Here is a 22,362-nt window from a genome sequence, read left to right as displayed (position 1 = left end):
ACACAAAGAGCTCCAGTGGGAAAGACAGAAAGAAACTGAGGTCAGGGGGCAATTTATCATACTATTAACATTTACATTAAATCCTTCATCAGTGAGGTGAACTAGAGTTAAAAAAGAGTATCCTATGTAAGGAAGGACAAGATCCTCAGTATCTGCTGGCAGTGTTGGCAAAAGGAAGCACTAAAGACACATACGTGCACAAAATCTCACTCACACAGAAATACCCAAAAAGTATTTATCTCAACAATGATGCCATATGGAGAAACAAAATGGATTGCTAAAAACAGAGATAAAACCCAGGCAGAAACACCCAGACAGAGGCTGAAGCATGAGTTTATGTGTCTTGAATCCAAATAGACTTTTAGAGGGACACAAAAGAAAGGAGGAATGGCAGAGTCAGTGGGCAGAGATCTCTCAAGCCTCCCTACTGAAGAACTATATTCAGCATACAGTGTTTCTTAGTTAAAACAATTTGGAAGCTCATATTTGACTAATGGCTCTTTTAGTGCATATGGATATTTTACTGAATGACAAAAGAAACTCAGAAAAAGAAGGAAAGGTGTAATGCCTGTAATTTGTCAAGTTGCAAGAGGTCCTGTTGTGGTCAACAGAATGGTTAATGGGACAAGGATTATAGCTTGACAATTGTGTTCCGAGGATGCTTAAAGCAGGATCTCTTATTACCTAGGAGTACAATTTTATTGCCAGATATGCAAGGTTGTTGAGGGGCAGGCCCCCCAATATACAATAATTTCAGGCCAAAACTTCAATAATGATTAACAGATAATTAATTGAAGAATGACAAATTCACAGTACTCACGGCATGGTGCAGGGTCCCACTGTGAATACACAATATATTGCTCACACAGCTCTTATAGTAAATGGTGAGAGCATAGAGGTTGAAAACACTTAAAATATCTAGGTTTACATATCTCAACAGCGGATGTAATTTCTGAGGAGACTTAGAAGTTTTCTTCTGGGTACTAATAGCCCAGATGGTTTCTATAGCTGTATTGTAGGGATTAGTTAACTTACTGTATTACAGTATGGTTTGGTGCATAGCAAGTTCTGAGAACAAGGCCCTATTGTGAATTGTGAAGACAGCTGAAATACTGACTACTTACAACTTTCACATTTGGACCGCCTTTATAAAACACACTGTCTGATCAGAGCACAAAACATCCTGAGGGAAACCTCTCAGCCCATTTTTAGTTTGTTTTCAGTACTACCATCTGGACAGAGATACCACAGACTCTATGCTAGTACTACAAGGTTTAAAAACAGCTGACTATGCATTTTGCTTATGTATGTATTTATGTATTATTTCTTGACGGAGGCTGATGTTTCTATATGAGATTCATCTATTGTACAGAAAGAGATTCCTGTGACCTAAACTTTTCATAGGCACCTGTGTTGGAAACATATAGCAATAATAAAAAAAAAAAAAATCTAACTAACCAACCTACTTTTACAGATTTAGGGATCTCAAACACACAAGCACTAAAACGTTCTCACTTAGCTACTATTAATTGTGGGAACACTTAAATCTAAATTTTCTTTTAAATCTAGCAAGCAACTGAAAGTATAATCACAGTACTGTTCATATAATGTGAAGACAGAGAGAGAACTGGGAGCAAGGCCAAGTTTGAGTGCATTTAAATTCATTTTGCAATTTTACAGTCCTAGGATTTACAAGGCCAGGTTCAATATGGGACCGTGAAGGTGTGAGGATGAAACAGGTCTGTGATCAACCTTGTGGAGACTGATCCTAATTTAATCCTTTACTGCAATGGACAGAAGCATTAAAAGATGGTCAGATTAGGCAGGGGAAGCAGGTTACAGATTTCTGCTTCATAGATGGAGGACAGATAAGCAACTAAGCAACCAGACATAAAAAGTTCACAGAACACAAAATAAGCATATGAAACAGGCATATTATTGAAGACAGCAATAGACAAACAAACTGACTGAGATCCCATACTTAACTTGACTACAAGTAGTACTCTACATTTTATAGCCAAATCTCTTCTAACCAGACAGGTTAAGAGTGTGAAGGTTGCCAGATGAACAATGGCAGAAATTGAATAGATACTGAACTGAATTATATGGTAGACTACCGGGAAACACTGACGCAGGCCACTTTTTCCAGACCCTCAATGATTTTTCATCTGTGCCCCAAACAAACATAAATCTACTGGGATCAATTTATTAGAGCATGAAATTAGTCTGTATTAATATTAATAAATGTGTTTCAGCACTGTTAGAAGTAAGATGATTTAATTATCCAACCTTGCTTGCTTTCACACCTGTGATGATGCAATATCTGCATCATCTATTTTTAGGAGGATGAATCAATTCCACCTAAAAGGTGTTTAGATGGAACAACACTTAAAAGCCAGAAGACGATGAACAATACCCATTTGTACTTGCATTTAATTTTAAGATCTACTCTGAATGCTTGGCTTAATTTTGGAAGGGTCATTAGCAGTTTTCTGCTAATACATTACTGAGAACAGCACAAAGGAACAAAATGCAGGAGAGGAGAATTAATGCTAGGGCCATAAAAGTATCAGTTCTCTCAAGAAGGCCAAACTTCTCAATGTACCTGCCTTCAATCTAGTTCAAAGAGGCTAATCATTGTGGCCATCTATCTGAGTGGTTCACATTAACTCCCTACCTCAAGCAGCTCCTGATCTCTGCCTCTGAAATATAACACCATAAAAGCTGCACTATGTACAACAGAAAAAAAAACAAAAAAAACATGCAGGCTAACCAAAGTAAGAGAACCAGATAAAAGTGGTGATATGACCCATGTGGAAAGGAAGTGACTACAGTCTGTCTGAAATGCACGGTCTGGCCCAATCCTGCCATCCTAGACACTGCTGGAACATATGGTTTTATATTAGAGTAAAACATTAGAGCAGTTTGAGGAACATCTGTTCTAGAGAAAGCTCCTCATGTTTTACCTTATCTATCAGCATCAGAAGACAAAATACTGTAAGGATAACTTTAAATCAGGCAAAGCTACATGTATACAGAGGAAGAAGGAGTGATGTATAGCTGTGTAAGCTCAATGTCATTTGAACTAGACAGTTTCTGGAAGCAATGCCAATTTGCATCAAAGAAATATTTATGCAATCCAAAGTTTTCTTCTGCTCACTATTATTACATATGCATCAGTGACCACCTAGTATGTGGGGGGAGAGGTAAAGAATAGATGTCTATACAGACCTGTAGAACAGACTATGACTAGAATTAGAACACACTGCCCAAGGAATGGGTTTCTGCAGTTAGGCCAATGCTGCTTTTAAATCCAGTGACAGAATTTCATAGCACAGACCACAAAAACTTACAAACACATAGCTTGCATCTTAGCACACAGGCATGTGGAATCAAGTGAGAGGGCATGATTAGCATAGTTAATGAGAAAACCCATCCTAACACTGATCCTCACAGGCTCATTTCACATGTTAATATATACTGTCCTTCTGGAGAGCAGCTGGATGTTATACAGACACAGGATACCATTTCTGTCTCATCACAATTTTTCCCTCCATTGCCCGAAGCCCCGTTTCCATGTGCATGCTCAACCACACACACGCACAACCACGAACTCAACCCTTGAGAACCCCTGAAGTGAAGTGGTTGGGTCTGTGACACGTGCCAAGCAGGCATGTGGCTAGGAGAAACAAGGACAGCTTCAGCTTGTGTTTTGACCTCCTGATTGCTGGCATTGGAGCCCTGCTGAGAGACCAGAAGGCTACCTGTTTAGAAGCACACAAAATACAAATAAGGAAATAGATAGAAACTATAGTTTCTCAACACATCAAGTAGGGTGCTTAGGTCTCAAAGAAGACTTTAAACCCATGGCTTGTAATAGTATATTTGTGTGGCATACTGCTTCAGTGATTTCAAGACAAAAGGGGATTTAATTGAACAAGTTTAATGCTAACACAGCAGCAAAGCCCTAGTGTTTTCAGTTTAACTGAAAAATCCAGCTTCTTCTTACCACCACAATAACCAGCTGCTAGGTAGCCTAGCTATGGGGACAGCCATGAAAACTCCAGGAGTGCAATAATCTCAAATTTCAAATCAAATGTATTTATATAGTACTTTTTACAAAAGATGATGTCACAAAGCAGCATCTCTCATCTCTTTCTCCATTAAATCATCTGGGGGTAGGTGACACTGGGGCCTTTCATAATATGGATTGAGTTTTCAACAGAATCAGAAACTCTGAAATCCACCATGAGACCTCTGTGGACATGATGGCAGGCATAGTACTGCATTGACATTGCAAAAATGAAACCTAAAAAGGAATGAGACTAATCCTATGTATCCAGCACACAGCAGCAATTCTGTGAGAGACTCATTTGTCCTCAACTCGCCAGGGACAGCCTAGACCAGAGGCAATCATATCACAATCCTCAGGGTTCAGGTCCTACAGATTTTCCAACCTCCCTTTATCTAGGAGTCAGTTGTGAGGACAAAGTGACTAACTGTTACATAAATTATTCAATCAACTACATGGGATTACAAGTCATAGGATGCGATTTGGAGTCAAGGTCCAGATTTGAATAGCACTGTCCTAGAACATCCCATCATAGTTGATGATTAAGTGTCAATATTCCTTCATTTAAAAACAAGACTACAATTGACCAGTCTTTGTAGATGCTCAAACAGCTCAGACTACCTTCCCTATACCTAAATATTAAACCATTTACGAACATCAATTAGATCTTTAAAGAGATTAATAGATGTTTAGTACTGTGTTCCCACTTCCAAGAAAATGCAAAGAAATAGTATGGAAATGCAGCTCAAGGACAGACACAGGAGAAATGGAAAGCAGCTCCTTTTGGACAAATTAACATCTTTTACTATCATAACAGTGAAATTTAAGTTATACAGTGTACATTCAGAATGTATCTAAGGGTATTATATTCACTGGATCTCTGTAAGCACAAAATAACCACAATCTCTCAGTGAATTTCTCCCACTCACTCCCTCTCCAAAAACATTACATTGCCAGAAGTGGAGATTCACTGAATTTCAACAGTCAAAATAAATCAAGAAGAAAAATCAAGAGCCCAGCAAGGTATACTAATACACCAGCCCAGGTCAAATGTTTCAGACGTTCATGACATTTGATCCTTCAGGGAAATTTTTTAAGAAGCTTATGATACATTTTCAGAGGCTTATGGAGAGCCAATTAGAAACCACAGATGTGATTTAGTTGCTCTCTAAGAAGTTCACAGGTTGCAGCTATGGCAGTCACACTAAACATACCCGCAAGAGATATAAAGCTAATCTTTAATTACAACCTCTACTTTTTGTTTAAACAAGCCCCTGGGACTAAGTCGGAAAAAATCTCAGTTGAATTGGCTGTGAGGGAATGATTAGATCTTTACCCCAGATAACCATAAAAAACAGCTCTCTCCAGAGAGAAAGGGCAGTGTTTTTATATAGCATGGTTAAAACTGTATGGCCTTTGATTAAGAGGGAAAAAAATAAAAAAATAAATTTTATATTATATTATATTATATTATATATATATATATATATATATATATATATATATATATATATATATATATATATATATATATATACACACACACACACACACACACACACACACACACACACACACACACACACACACACACACACTGCAGATCAAAATTAGAGAACAATTCCTAAATGTTAAGGTCACTGTAGTCCTATGTGAATTTATCCTAACAGGAGTAAAAGAGCAGCATTTTAAGCTTATTTCATGAGTTGTATATATTCGCAAGCACAGTATAAAAACTTAAATGAGATAATTGAAAAAGAACACTGATCAAATTTAGAGAACACTTTCAGATACCTGCAAGTTATTGGTGTTAATATTGCACCTGGTGCTAATTTCCTTAATTATCTGACAAACACTATTTAACTGGCAGCCTAAGTCAAGTTTTCACTGACTTTGCAAGATGGTGAGCCATTCCAAAGTGACTGAAACTCTCCGGCAGCAGGTTGTCCACATGAAGTTAGTCATTCCAAGTCTGTGATTTCTAGAATATTGCGTCTTTACAACATCACAAACTCATTCAAATCCACCAAGAAGGCTGGTTGCCCATGAAAGACAAATGCAAGAGAGGACAGGATAACACGGAGAATCTCCATGGGTAATCGGTTCAACACTGCAGCTGGAATTGCTCGCCGGTTCAGCACTGAACAGGGTAAAGATCTATCTCGTCATACCGTGTCTTGACGTTTAAGAGCATTTGGACTGAAAGACCACTCTGCAGTGACCAAACCTCTATTAGCAGAAAGAATCAAAAGGCTAGACTAACCTTTGCTGAGGAGCATATTGTGTGGACAGAGGAGAAGTGGTCCAGAGTTCACTTTAGTGATGAAAGCAAGTTTAATTTATTTGGGTCTGATGGGAAACATTGTTTGTCGACAAACTGGGGAAACACTGAACCCAAAGTGTGTAAAGAAGTCAATGAAAGGTGGAGGAGGAAGTGTTATGGTTTGGGGAATGTTTTTGGCAACAGAAGTTGGACCCCTCATACAGCTACATGACAGAGTGAATGCAAGTGTGTATCAGAACCTTCTTCAACAACACGTGGTTCCTTCTTTGCATTCATCACTCAATCAGCCAGCAATTTTCATGCAGGACAATGTTCCCTGTCACACAGCAAAACAGGTAAAGCAGTTCCTTGAAACTGAAAACATTGAAACAATGAAATGGCCAGCCCAGAGTCCTGATCTAAACCCAATAGAAAACCTCTGGAAAATCCTTGGTGACAATGTAATGGCCAAGAAACCCACAACAGTCACTGAACTGTGAAAGAGACTGCAAGAAGAGTGGACCAAAATCACACCAGAGCAGCGTGAGGGACTAGTGATGTCCTGTGGCCGCAGATGTGCTGAAGTCATTCAAAGCAATGGCCTCTACACTTCCTACTGATTGGTGACTGTTGTAACCTTCGGAAAATTTAGTTGTAATCTTTCTCTGTGTTAGTCATTGCTGTTCTCTAATTTGGATCATTGTGTTTTCTGTAAAATAAAGGTTTTATGTTGAAATACCTTGGTTATTTTGTAAAACACTGTTCTAGTGGCATGGTATGCCCTTAACAAAAAATCTTTCAAATGTTGACCAATGAAGATTACATTATTTCTGAAAAAAATCAAGTGTTCATAAATTATTCTCCAATTTTGATCTCCTGTGTGTGTGTGTGTGTGTATGTGTATAAACACTACAGGTCAGAAGGAAGAAAAGGTAAAATTGAAAGAAATATCAAAATGAAAATATTAATGGCATAATAAGCTCATGAGCAAAGACCTTTGTGGCACCTACTATTTCCAGAGTCATTCCTGTGCTCAGGGTATGAGGAGGTGCTCACCTCAAGCCGCTGGACGATTTCCCTGATGTCCTCTCCACAGTTCTCCTGTGCTGAGAACATGACGCATTCACCACGTTCATAGAAGATCTTAATGCTCATAATGCTGGAAGTCCAGCCAATCACATCCCGGCAGGAGCAGTTGAAGACCACATTCTTGGACTCCTCCTCAATGAGTACAATGAATTCGTTGGAGATGCCAAGCAGGCACTCAACATCTGCTGATTGGCCAAAGTCCCGTGCCACCACACTCCATGTTATAGCTCCTACACTGTGTAGGTGGGCATCCTTCCGTGGCTTGGCTCTCTCCTTCTTCTTCGCACCCAATGTGATGAAGCTGAACTTCACAGCTGAGTCCACAGTGGCTGTGCTCACAAAGTTCTCTGCAAGGTCTTTAAGGTACTCTTGGCGTGTGCGAGTTGCCATGGCTCGGAACTTCTCCGACTTGTGTGCTGCATTTTCACCATTGATTACCTTGGCCAGTAGGAAGTCCCTGAATACAGCTGACTTTGGGAAGGTCACCCCTTTAGGAATGGGAGGACCAAATGGAGGCACATCTTTTGATCTGGATACAGCAACACTGCAAGTGATAGGAAGAAATAAAGTTGTAATCTCATAATATTTTAATCAATTTTAGAAGTGATATACATTACTTGGTTTTGCTATTTTTGTAAATACCGTTATCATCAACAGCCCAACTAGGCAATCTAGTTGCTATCCCAACTAGCAACAGTTAAATCCAGGACTATGAAACACTGATTACACCTCTAAATTAAAAATCAAAAAAGCATATAGGATTCTACTGATTTGCAGAATTAGGGGCATACCACTTAAACGCTGCAGTGATTTGTTATCTCCTTCAATGAGGTTAATAAAGCTAGTTTAACATCAAAGCTAATTCTTCAGCTGTCTAAAGAGTACTGCTCAAATTCAAAAATCCCTCAGGGACAGACAGGTTAATTTAATAATGATGATTTCATCATAGCAGACATACCTGTAACAGACAATTTCAGTGCAGGGGTTGTGAACTTTGACAGTAACAAACACATGCTGGAAGTGGGAACGAATGTTTTTAGGGGTGAAGGGCAAGGCTCCTGGTTCCTGAAACACGATGGTGACGATGTCATTTCCTATATGTCTTTTTCTTAGCAGCTGGAGGGAGATAAAGAAAGAGGGAGGGAACACTATCTTAAAATGATCTAAATGAAAAACAGCAGCATTAGAGGATGTTTGTATTAAAATGATTTGAAAGCCCTGATGATTTGGAGTGAATCATAATGCTTCTGAATGCATAAAATCCATGCAAAATATTTCTATTAAATGATGGGGTGGAAATATTTGACCAGGGAAGGGTTGAACAATATGGACAAAAATACCACACTTCGGGTACACTGCCACATATTGTGACTGGCATAGGTAAATAAATGAAAGTATTTTGTAAACCCCTGAAGGTTAAAGAATGCCCAGCATTAATACTCACGTTTACTGAGAATACAACTGATACATTAAAATATACACTGAACACTTATCTGAAAATTTGAGATTTGTCAGGATGGTCAAAGAACACAAAACAAAATGCTTCTGAGTACAGCAAAGGTCAATATTACAGTAATGATTAATTAAACATTATACAGCAATAGAGTAAAGAAACAAATTAGAAAATGTATATTAAATAAAAAACAAGGATACCCTTAACAGGAAGGAAACAAGGCTATCTATAATATTTCAGTACTTAAGCCTGTCTACTTTTCTCACCAAACTAGACTAAAAACAAACACAGTAAGCTTACACAAAATCCACTACCAACCGTGAGGGCTTCATTCCAGACAGAAGTGGTAAGTAAGATGAGTTAATTATAGAAACCATCCATATCTATAGTCATCCAGAAAGGCCAACACCACCTGACTATATGACTATATGGCTAACGCCACGTGTGCATCATGTTTTTGCAGAGGATGATGAGGGTCAGGATCCAGACCTATGAGTAAGACTGCGGGCTGTTGGGGTGCCCAGCTCCCATTTGTAAAGCCACATGGGCCAGAAACAAACAGGATTATGGGCGCAACAGGATGGATGATGGACAAGCTTTGCTTAAACAAGCTTTGCTTAGAAAAGCTTACCACCATATAATCAGCCCTCTTCTGTTTTTAACTAGGGCTTTCTGTCAGAAAAGTTGGCCACTAGCCAGGGGTCTAGAGAGCTGCTATCTGATTTATGAGGCCACCTTTTAACTATTTATTTATTTGTATTGTTTATGTCAGCAATTATAGCAGGTAGCTGACACAGCTAACACTCTCCTGAAGACTTATAGATCATTGTCCACATTTGCAATTTAGCACCATTGCCACAACAAACATCTGATGCAACCCCAGAAAAGTAAAAAGGACAACGGCAGGTAGTTAAAAAAAACAAACAAAAATCAAGATATTTATCTAGGACAATTCAGATAAAATCTGACCTTCATATAAATGTCCCTTTAGAGCTTAAACATAAGCACACTGACCTGTTGTCTGTTGTTGGGAGTGTAGGGGAGGAGAGTGGACACATGAAACATTAGCTCATAGTCCTTGTACGTAGTGTAAAGGGAGTGGGTTCCAGTGGAGTCCGCTGTAATGGCAAGACACACATGGTGCTTAGTCAGAAAAGCTACAAAGCAAACATGGACAACAGAGAAGCCCCTGTGAACGAGGAAGAATAAACTGAATAAGAACTGGACATAGATTATTTCAAATAAAGGCTTAATAGCACACACACAAATGTTTATAGAAACATATACAAACATGCTCTTTATTGAAAAGAATAAATGACAAGTCAAGGTTCATTGGATGGCATCCTAGCCAAGCATAGTGACAGCAAGACAAAACAGCTGCTTCTCCCACTTCCCTGCATGCACCATCACTTCCAATTAGTGTCAGGCGTGAGCTTTCTGCTTGTGTGCGCATGCGTGTGGGGGGATAGCTCATGAATGGAAAGGTAAAAGGTAAAATAAAGAACACATGAGGGTGTTTAAAAATTCATTGAATCAAACACACTTCAGTGAAAGCACTGGAAGCTGAAAAAACAGATGAAAATGGTTGTGCAGACATGTTCTAAAGGGACTGAGCATGGTGCTGTTTGAACTTTGAACCATTTCTAATCAAAGTATAGGTGGTTTTGTTTATATCCTGCATTTCTTTCAACCTGCACATCCATGTCATTGGACCTTATGCAATTTTATGGAAAACAATATATTAACAAAAACATTTTCTGTGTTTTTAAGCTAAAGTTGTTTGTGCGCATACTCTTATTATCCAGCTGTGCTCTGTACTTGGTGAAGCCCTTCAGCCGCACTCTCTGGCCCAGCAGGTCCAGGAATTCATCCAGTGCAGGCCCTGCACTTTCGTTATTGTACATTTCCTCTTCTGTGCTCTGACCCGCCTTACAGTACAACACACCCACCTTGTGCTGGAAACTTAACTGCAAGACAAGCCAACAAGCGCACACGCGCACATGCAAACACACACATGTGAACACGTGTGCCATATACTTCAAAACATGTATACAAAGCTTTTCAAAAGAAACAACGTTTTTTGGGAATCGTGATAAGAAAATGTGTGATATATTAAAAAAAAACTGGTTAATTTGACCACGAAATACATTTACAGTAAAACAGCTTTAGAAAATGTTCTCATTCCCATGTTTACCAGTGCAGTTTAACACAGAAGTCTTTATAACTGATATATACAACATGCTCTCTAACAAAAGATTTAAAATGTAATTTGTTACAGATTACTGATTATCTACTAAAATTTATCTGTAACAATTAGTTAATCCATAAGGCAACTTATTGTAACAACCTTGAATTTCTTAAACCCAACAAAATAATTTATCTCATGGTAGAATGTCACCTCAGATAAGTAATGCTTTATTCGCTTTGTATTGTATTTATTTGTATGTTAACACAACTTTGTAATTAATATAGTCTGTGAACATAATCCAGGCATATTTAGCAGTTAATGTCTAATCTTATGGCTATGACTGGCAAGGGAGGGACTGTAGTGGTCCTTGGGGTCAAAGGGCTACAATCCACAACTTCCTTGGTGCATCAAACTATGACCTTTTAACTTCCCCATGTCTTTCCTTCATTTGCATATGAGACACTGGCTGCCATCAAATGAAGACTGAACACTCACCTCTTCACTGAAACACTAAGCACTCAGTGGGTAAAAAAAATACCATCTTCTTGTCCATTCTAGTTAGAACTTTAGTGTGATAGCCTGGATCATATAAGTATCCTTATCTTAAGAATACTAAGTCACTCTGGACAAGGGCATCTGACAAATGCTGTAAATGTAAATACTGCAGTATAATGTACTGCAGTCCATTTGAACACTGGAGCTGGCAAAGCAATAGATCTGAACAAAAATAAAGAATGTTAAGGTGTATGATATAAAATCCACCTACTGGAATTTTTAAGCAGCCCATGTTGCCTTGTGTGTCTTCTATATTTCACCAATGTCAACTGCTGGAGCACTAATTTCTTTTAAAAATTACATAAATATTCACAGATAAACAAACTGCTTCATCCCTTTATTTTCAGTGATCTTATTGGAATTAATGATTCTGAATTTCTCAACAGATTCAGATTAATAAATTGTTTTTCACATTTACCCACTGCTTTTATAAACACTAAAATCAGATATCAAAAAACTAAATACAAATGTAAAGTTAACCTATCGCAAAGAACAGCATACAGACATCAGGTATAAACCTTACTATTACAAAAGATGCTTTGTGTGAAAAAACAGCATTTGCAAAGAGCTCAAGCCATTAATTTGTGAACAGCAGTCTAAAAGGTAAAAAATGCAGAACGTTTCACTCATTAATCAGCAACCAGCACCTAGGGTTTGACAAAGCTTTTCTTTATCAAAAAGGATAGGAAAATGTTAATTAAATGGGGCACATACAGAAGAATAACAAGCAGTAAGCACTCAAATGAGATCCATGCCACTTTGATTCAGTGTGTGCTTGTCCGTGGTTTTAATACAAGGTAAAGCAGAGCAGAGTCTGCAGATCTATCACTCAGTAAAAGGCCCTGTGAAATGTCACTAAACCATGTAGATATTATTTCAAAGACAAAAAAGCACAGTAAAAAAAAAAAGTAATTTAAACATTCATCTGAAATTACCAGTGACTCTGCATGAGATTTTGCGGGAGTGTTCTTTAGAGCTAAACTGACAACTAAAATACATGTTTGGCTGCAAAAGATCACTGGAAAATAGCAGAATGATAACTGTAGAATACTGGTTCATGTTTAAAATAACCTTTGGTTAATAAGACCCTGATTATGTATTGTAAAATTAGAGAGATATTAGGACATTTGACCCACACTTCTAATAAACTAATCCATTATGCAACTTTACTAGGTACAAGCTTCCAGAGCATGACTGATGGGACAAGAAGCAGGATTCCCAGTACTCTGTAGTTGCTATTTCTGAGCTCCAGATTCAGTCATCTCTCTTATATGAGCCAAGTGTCACTGAATCCAGCAGTGTCAACTCAGGTTCAGCTAATGTAGTGCAGAGAAGATGGACCAAACTGCTGCAAAACAGTCTATGCATCAGTTACACAACAAGCCTATACTTAACAGACAGAATAGACTTCTAAAGTTATTATATCTTGTCATTTTTGCAGAGTATAAGAAAAATAACAGACAAAGAACAGCCTGCCAACAGAAGGTGTGAGTATAAATCAGTGTTAGCTAGCCACTGTTGGCTTCAGCATGCTCAGTAGGGTTCTGAACCCACATTTCTGTAAAGTTGCTTTGTAACAGTGTCTATTGTAAAATGCCCAGAAATGCACTGAAATTAATTTTAAATGACTCAAAATGAAATTGAAGTCAGCACTACAAATGATGATATATTCTGTCACTGACATTTTACTCTCCCCCGAAACCTTAGGTAATCTTCTGAAACCAACCACTTTAGGGGGACAAAATATGGGCATATGTCCCCATCTCGGTGTTTGACTGGACAAAACTGTAGCATAAATTGCACACAAATCTAAAAATGACAGTTATGAGCACACACATGCACAAGCATGCACAGAAAGAGCAAGAGAGAGAGAGAGAGTGAGTGATCTTTCTCTCTTTTCTTTACTCACAGCTGCAGGGTCAGTGTGTCCTGAGCCTGGTAGAAACAGAGACTGGGAAAAGACACTGTTACTCCATGTGTACTGAGTGCTTTACATAATGTCCTCATTTGCTCTCTGTGACATCACTGTTTTTCTGCATCCCTGGGCTCTCTTGTGACATCTGCTTATAATATACTTCACAAACATCTATATGCTGACCAACTGCCCATCCACTGCTGCCACCTCACAATCCTACTTTTGCCAGTCATGTCCTGCTCCATACTGACTGTTCAGCCCCATCATAATGTTCAATTCAGTCACAGCGCACCTATACATATAGCCACTACACAGGCTGGATGATTTGTGTTGTGTGAATGTATAATATTACTGGATTACTGGATAATTGAATGTATAGGATTATTATACAAATGTACAACCTTCCAGCAGTCCAGATGACAATGACTACCAAACACAGCCATTCAGAGGTTTGGAGCTATAGTTTCCATAACTAAATGAGAAAGATAAAACTAGCCAGGGGAAATCCACTATGCAATATTACTGTAGCATAATACAATGTGAACATTCTTTTCTTTTGTGCCTTTATGCTCTTTTTGTAGCCTTAGTGGGTGACAGACTGTAGACCATTAGTCTATTATGTCACATAGACGCTATTTCTTAGTCAGCCCTCAGGCAGAGACTGCTTACTGGGTCAGCTCACTACACATAATACTTCCCATGGATTTATAAAGTGAGGTTGGGTAGGCTAAGGGCAGGTACTCCCATTACCAGGAGTACAAAATGATACACATCAGAAAATTTGTGGGGGTTTTTTAAATAAAAAATATATTAGATCTTGGAGGAATACATAAGAGCAATATACTCAAGTAATTAAAGAAACATTACATTGCCAGAAAATAATAAATATTTTACACAATGTAAAATAAAAAGTACCAGAAAGTAAGTCAGACAAGTCTTGAAAAAAAAAAAAGTACAATGATTCTCAGTATTATTATACTGTAAAATTCTCATTATGATTAGTAGGTGACAGTAACTTTTACAAGATAATCCAATTCAGCAAATACAGTCTTGGTATTTTTTTCCTCTTTTTTCCTGTCTGTGGCTTCAGCACATGATTTAAGACTTTCAAGCAGAAGCTTAGAAGACTTGAAGATATTAGAAGGCTGTGATCTGCTAGGTTGTTTCTTTTACTGATGACGAATGCTTTCAGGACTTTTATCTGCTCTGGAAAAAAACACTTTTCACTCCCTTTTCTCACGGATTTATGTTGGCAGTTCCATACAATTAGGCAGTCTCTGACTGTATCTGGGTTTTAATAGGCTTTGTTACAGAAACTACTAGATGTTGCCTACATTACACACACACACGGACATCAGCCCTGCTTGCTAAGTGCTTATACAGTTGATCTTTATTTTGTTTAAAACGGCACAAAAATCGATATTCAGTTTAATATAAATACATGTTAGCATTTGGTTGGAAATGCACACATTACCTCTCATGCCATTGATACAACAGAAACTTGTCAAGCTCCAAAAGTAAATAATAATACAACCACATATGCCATTAAATGCGACTTGACAGAATGCAGGAGATAACCTGTAATGTCAGTGGCTGACTGTACTGAGTGCAAAATGGAGATTGCTGTTGATTTCTTCACACTTAGTTTCTGCTGTTAATAAGGGTCATACTGTTATCCCTAGGCAGGAAACAATGACTCACATGGGAGTTGTGTGTGGGTGGGTATGTAGGTGGGTGCATGGGTGGGGGGAGGGGGAGGGTGTGTGTGTGTGTGTGTGTGTGTGTGTGTGTGTGTGTGTGTGTGTGTGCGCGCGCAAGTCTTACAAATCTTACAGTAGTCTTACAGTAAAAATCCCAGTTAGATTTGTGGTCCTTATGAGAACCTCTGATACATTGTTGAGGGAACTGCACTAGCCAACAAAATCATGCTAACAAATAGCAGATTCTTTGATAGTCAGATAAGTAAAATGGGTTCCCCCTCCACTAGTGCCCATTTAGGAGATCATGCATAGTGGTTTCCACTTAGGACAAAATGAGCCATAACACTGATAAACAATCTGCTCAAATAAAAATACCAATTATACTGCATAGGAAATCAGACGCCATTATCTATGAATTAACATGGCCTTCTAGATATATGACTCACTCTTCATTTGAATTTCTTCTTGATGGCAAAAAGGAGGGCTGAGAAAAATCAGTGGAAGCGAGGGGCTTTTATTGATTCACCTTTAACATGATATTGCCTGTGCTTCTACAGTCACTGGGAAGCCAGGGGAATATAAGCAGTGTTGACAGGCACCGTCAACTTTGACAAGAAAAATAACTCTCTCCTTTTGTTTTTGATATCTAAATTAGATGGTGGAAGAACAGGCAAGAAATACAATTTCAAACCCATTTTATTTGTTCAGGCCTATGTCTCTACTGGAAGTTCATATGATGTGAGAATATGCTGGATTCTGAACTGCCACACCAATTCATCCTACTCACAATGTCACTGATTAATGCTATTCCACTACTGAAATAGTCAGAAATGTTAATTGGCCTTACTTTCAATGCACAAGTTGTCACAAGGGTAAAAGTACAGTTTTTAAAAAGCCACATGGTGATGAGAGGAGAGGAAGCAAAAGTAAGACTTACCCCCTGCTCATCCAGTTTGAGGAGTTGTTCAGGGACTTTGGGAGAACCGAGGGCCAGGCGAAGGCAGTGGATGTTCAGCTCAGGAACCACATACTCCAAAACTTCCTTCAGGGGGAGACCACGGGCTGTTCCATGCCTGGCTGTGGAGGGCACTGCGTCCTCCAGAACTGCTCCTCGTAGTGTAGTCAGCTACAGAGAGTGAGCAAGAGTGTGAGAGAATGGAGAGAGATAGAGAGAGAGAGTTAGAAAGCAAAAGGGAGAGATGTAGCACTTAGCAAAATGGAGAGCAATAGGGTTTTCATAATATTAATATGCAATGCAACATCAATATGCCTTAAAATGTATTAGTGAACCCCTGATGTATTTTTTTTTAACCAAAATTATTCAATGACAGAAAACATATACCATTATTTATTCACTTTTGCCTATTTTAGAAAGAGCTTGAGGGAGTCTAAAGGTCTTAATAAGAGGTCATTAAAGATGGGGGTAAATGTAGTCTTGTGGACCAAGGTGATATTAAAACCCAAACCTGTGTGCTGAACTAATATTCTAACCAATATTTCTGTAATTTATTTCATGGACACAGAAATAACTGAAATAACTGAAAACAGTAAAAAGCCATTAGGAGTTAAAAGAGATGTATGTGTGTGTGATATGTGGAAAAAGAAAGAAAAAAATACACACTGCCCTCAAAACTGAACGCTTCTCCACTCCACTGCTTTACTGCAAAATGACTATTAGTTTGTGGGGAACAAAGCTTCAACAAAGCTTTGGAGATTGCAGAAGGCAACGACTGTGGACTGAGTGATGTGTGCTTAAGTGTTCAGTTTTATGACATTTTTTGACAGTAAAAAAAATAATTGTTAATAAAAAATAACAGTATATAAAATAAATAATTAGTAATCCCTGACTGCCTCAGCCGTGATGCCTGACATTTGGATAAGAATTTGATGATTTACCTGGCTGGTCCTAAATACAATACGATAACTGTATGGTGATCCCTCTTTCTCTTTCCCATCTTCAAGCTTCTCTCTTCGCACACTGACAGCCACAGGGCCAAGGTTCTCATCCACCCCAAAGTAATTCTGGTGGTCTGAAAGTTATCAGTGAAAGAGGAGAATAGATTAAAGACAGAGAGGAGATATTAGTAGACATTCTTTCATTCTAGCAGTATTCTTCTGGCTCTCTTAGGCCATTAATGTGAGTGGTATGTTAAAATACAAGAAGAACTGCACAAGAGCAAACTGATCTATGGACATTTTACTGTATTGACCCAGCAAAAATGCTACCAGCTAACTTCCTTACCACTTTTGTTTTTCCCTTCCATGTTTGCTGACTAGTACACTGGTTCAATAAGTGTTAAGATAGGTGGCTAAAATCCCATTGGTAGGTTGAGGGCAGGTTGAGGTTAAAAAAGGTCTGTCTGGTAAGACAGCATATACAGTTTTCTTGTTGCCAGCAAAGTTGACATAGCCCATTCTTTTTGTGCAAATATCTTAGTAGCAGACAGGATCTACAGTAGTTAGAATATGTTCAACAAATTTTCATATGCATTCATTTATATCTGTAATTGTAAAAAGAGTATATTAATTCAGCCATTTTTTTTTAACAATAAAAGACTTGCATACTGGTTTGTTGTATGGCAATATACTAAATTAAAAAGCTTTGCCCAGTATATATATATAATACAGGATTAGTTAGTAAAGTTTTGATTGTATTCTAGTTTATTTGCCTTTTAACAGAATTGATTGTTTAAGGAGATAATTGAGGGTGTCCTATAACCTTTTCCTTATCTCATTTACGTTTATAGCATTTAGCTGACACTTTTATCCAAAGCGACTTACAATTATGACAAGTACAACTTGAGCAACTGAGGGTTAAGGGCCTTGCTCAGGGGCCCAACAGTGGCAGTGGTGGGGCTTGAACCAGTAACCAAGTCAAGTACCTTAACAAGAACTGTAACCCCTGACCTACCACTGCCAGGTCTCCTCTTTTCCTCAGCTCAGTGTTTAATTCAGTGCTCTCAAAACAAATGAAGAGTTGAAATAAGAGATGGAGAAGCAAGATTTGTGCATTTTGGGACATCCTGCATCATTTTAGGCCATTATGTGCAGGGCATGACATCATAGAGTAGGCAAATACAATACATCATTTAAAATAAAGTCTGCAAAATTCATTTTTCAATAATGTCTCATATAAAAACTAAGATGGCTTTCATAAGAGGACATTCACTACTGGGAATTAACACTGCAAATTTGGAACTATTTGGAGAAATGAGTGGAAGAAGAAAACAAAATTAGACTACTGATAGACATGGTTTACAGTTCTTTAGCCTCCAGTTTTCATATTTTAAGCCCCATGGCTAGAAAATAACCTTCTTGAAATCATACCATCCCTAAAACGTATAGAAGAGAGAAATCCAGTTTCCTTAAGAAATCACTCCACATTAATTCAACTCCATCTTGCAGATTTCAGTCATGTTCAGGTGTGTTCAGTGACAGAATCACTGCTTTGAAGTCTGCCTTCCTTATAAAGGAGATCTGTTTTTGGTCAAAATGTCTTAGTCTCAAAAGCTATCAAATTTAGCCCATCATAAGACACTCATGATTTTTTTTCTTAAAAAGTGCTTGCTGTAGCCCATGACTAGCTGCTGGAATTAGGCCTTAGCAATTTTAGCATTTATACAAATTGTTCTGAGGGATTTCTAATGATATGGTAAGGCTAGTAATTGTAATTGTAACCAAAGTTGCCACTAAAAAAACTTCCACAGAGTATAGATGACACTGAGAAAAACAAATAAGTTGGTATCTCATTAACAGATCACTGTGACCATCCTAAAGATAGGTTACCTGACAAAAAGAGTACTCAGAATAATACCCAGAATAGCATTTATTCCTTATTTTACTTGTAGATTATATTCACTGTTTATTTTTTTCTAAAGCAGGCTTAAAAAAAAAAAAAGACTACATGAATGCAAACTTCATCAAAAGGGTCATCATTCCAAGAACTATAACTGTAAATACATGACATAGCAGGTGCCTAAAAAGGATTACACAGCTCTAGACAGGTCTTAATACTTTTCATTGTTACAATTTTTTTAAAGAGGTCATACTAGGAGTAGGAGTACTGTGAACCTATGGGGAAAATGCCCTAAACAAACAACCTTTAATGTCATTCAATAATGAATGATAATGTGGATTCCATAATTAACAGAAACTGTTAATCTCAAGAGTTCACAAGATCCTTAAATGGAAAGGACTAACATTTTGTTGACTCTAAAGATTATGTTAGTATGATGACTTAAATAAATACAATATCATCCCAGTTGTGATTCATGTGAAATGTGGTGAGAAATATGAACAGATATTAGAATATCAAAAACAAATTACTTTAATCATTTGGTTGCATCATCTCAATATGGGCTAATAGGAGGAGATGAAAACTTAAATGAAAAGGTAACTAGTGACAAGGAAGCCTAACCAGGAAACTGGAATGACATGATAAAGTTCTGTAGAACTGTGTTGTGTGTCACTTCCTGTGCAAGTTATGTATGTTTGCCTGTCAAAAAATACATACACAGAAAAAGTTTAGTCAATGCTACTTCCTGCATCATGCAGATGAGGGGTTAGGGTTAGGGTTGCAGAGAGTGTAGAGAGTTTTACATCTTACCATTTCAAATGCCCAATGTGGTAGTTTACTTACTGTTTTGACAGATTGTGAAAAATCGTACTGCACAAATACAGGTGTTACTTTTACAGACGGACTACTAATTGTCTCTTGTGGATGCAGTGTCAGGCATGCCCTCATAAGTTTCCTAAAAGAATAAGACCACTAACATGATTTATCATCATTTGATCAGGACTCATTTTGCAAGGGTAGGTACATGTCAGATATGGAGGAGGCATGACTGTGCTGTTCACCCATACACTGCAACATTTTTCAGTATAGAACCACGGGAAACAAGGATTCCGACATAAAGCCACTGTTTCTTAGGGCAAACAAATAGCCAATAAAATACACTAAGCTAAGCAGGTATATTCTAAGAGCCATTCTTGGCCTGCCAGCACAGAAGCACCTCTCCATGGGCAACAGCTGCACAGCACCCTACACTTCCTTTTCCTCATCTCACATAACAAACCAGAGCATTTGGACAGGAGTGAAATCATTCACTGTGCATGAAAACGCAGCCCCCATCCCCCACTTGCAAACATTAACAAACAAATTTACTAACAAACAAAGCCTACTATTGCGCAGGCACTTGCAGTACAGTAAAACATGCCTTAATGGCACATACATCATTATTTGGAACGCATCAGGACTTCACTGATAAAATGTGATTAATTAATAAGGCTCACATTTTTTCATGTACACTACACACATTGATAAGGCTTACCTTTTCCATAGAAATACTTGTGGTAATAGTATGCTCCTAAGTCGATGTGCTCAATGATGTATCTCTTGACTTTTTCACGATGAATGGGCTGGTTTTCCCGTGGCACCTCCAGCACAGAAACACCAGCATTGGTACAATGAGAGCTTAATGAAGATTCAAAGGAACAATTTTCCCCTCCACCACTGTAGGTGGCACTGTTGGTCCGAGAGAGAGAAATCCTTCTCTCGCCCTCACCACCAATCTCATTGCGGAAATGTGGGCAGCTTAATACTAGCCCATTGCTCTTTCCATCGCCCTCATCAGCATCCAGGTTCTCCTTAGGGTTTATGTCTTCATGGCTGCCGAGTAGGGGCTCAAACATGGGTGCAGGGCTGCAGGTATTTCCACTTACTGCACAATTTCCTGGGACTTGATACTGTGAAGCAGCTGAGGCACCAGTGGTTGTGTTCTTTCTCTGACCAAGGCTGGCTCGGTTTGCTACTGCTTCACTGACGTTGAAGAGTATACTCTGGACATCGTAGTGTGCAAAGCACTTCTGAAAGCTGAGAGGCCGCTGGTCATCCTGTTCAGTGGACAGCCTGAGACCATCGTGCTCGCTCTTAATGGTTCTCAGCTTGCGAAAGAGTGATGTCTCAGATGACTCTGACTTAAGCCGCCGCATGAAGGACTTCTCTCTCTCTCGGCTGTAAAGAAGGGAACTGTCCACATAGTCATAGCCTGAGATATGAACAAATTCTCCACGGGCTATCTGAGCTGCAGTTTGCAAACTAGGTGAGAGACCAGTATCACAACACAGAAGCTCTGGAAAACCAGTTGGAGGTGCACTCCGATGGTCCAACATATCTACTCTGTAACCCTTTAACAATGTAAAGAATACATCCCCACCTAGACCTTGACGGTCAATAGAGGAAGTACTGCCATACTCCCGATGCAATGAGGCACCAGTGTTTGGGTTGATGGCATTTTGGTCCATTACATCTTCAGTGTCTATATCACTGATGGTCACATCACTGTTACTTCGCTGCCGTATAGGATGAAGTCCCTTTAAAGGGGATCGACTCAAAATGTCACTCAGTGAATATTTTGTGTCATTAAGATCGAGTTCCAGAGGTTTTTTGCTCATTTCAGAGATTTCTATGCTTTGGTTGAACTGCCCATTTTGGAAGGCCATAATAACATTCTCATAGTTTGGTCCATGTGGGCTATCCCAGAGCTCCTTTTTTGGGGGCCAGTCTGACACCCTGGCACGCACCCCCATTTTGGGCATGGCAGGTGTGCCATTGGGTTTTCCACCCCCCTCATGCTTCCCCTGTGGGTTGGTAGCTGGAGGCCCCATGCTCCCATTCAAGGTCTTCAGTTTCCCTTTGAACAACTCCTCTGAAGACTGCATGACTTTAGAGGAGCCTGGAGCCCTCCAGTGACTACGCAGGCAGTGACTGCGTTTTTTTTTTGTCTATGCCAGGGCTTAAGATGACATCCTGTTTGCAACTGCTTGGGAAAGTGAGCTCTCAAGCTGCCTATCAGTTACATTGTCATGGGTTACCCAACTGAGTTTCAGGAAAGAGAGGAGCTGCTTTTTCCCCCCACAGGCTTCAGCATGAAGGGCAAACCTTCAGCATGGGCAAACCTTCAACTTATTTCCTCAGAAGTAGCTAATTCAATGACAGACAAACAGCATTTTGGATGTTAGAGCTGGCTAAGACACTGAAGTTCAGAGACACAGGCCTCCTTTAACAAAGCTGAGCATGACAGTTGGAGAATCTGAAAAAAAGAAGAATGAAAAATTAATATCTAGAA

The 22,362-nt window shown here is 38.8% G+C and overlaps 1 protein-coding gene across 6 annotated transcripts in view; it reads right to left on the bottom strand.

Annotated features, from left to right (window-relative positions):
* The window catches only part of LOC113588360 (signal-induced proliferation-associated 1-like protein 2), an 80,359-nt gene that overhangs the window by 33,747 nt on the left and 24,250 nt on the right, over positions 1-22,362 (bottom strand). For all 6 annotated transcript variants that reach the window (XM_035531598.1, XM_035531596.1, XM_027027507.2 and 3 more), the window contains exons 2-8: positions 20,566-22,326; positions 17,132-17,265; positions 16,173-16,361; positions 10,670-10,844; positions 9,892-9,995; positions 8,383-8,540; positions 7,392-7,968 (exon numbers count right to left, since the gene is read on the bottom strand). In XM_035531598.1, the coding sequence (XP_035387491.1) occupies positions 7,392-7,968; positions 8,383-8,540; positions 9,892-9,995; positions 10,670-10,844; positions 16,173-16,361; positions 17,132-17,265; positions 20,566-21,955 (2,727 nt within the window). In that variant the 5' untranslated portion in view covers positions 21,956-22,326. The remainder of the gene's footprint in view (positions 1-7,391; positions 7,969-8,382; positions 8,541-9,891; positions 9,996-10,669; positions 10,845-16,172; positions 16,362-17,131; positions 17,266-20,565; positions 22,327-22,362) is intronic.

The sequence above is a fragment of the Electrophorus electricus genome, chromosome 11, assembly GCF_013358815.1.
Source record: "Electrophorus electricus isolate fEleEle1 chromosome 11, fEleEle1.pri, whole genome shotgun sequence".
Lineage (NCBI taxonomy): Eukaryota > Metazoa > Chordata > Actinopteri > Gymnotiformes > Gymnotidae > Electrophorus > Electrophorus electricus.
The sequence above is the reverse complement of the archived record's forward strand: the minus strand, read 5'-3'. Positions and strand labels throughout refer to the sequence as shown.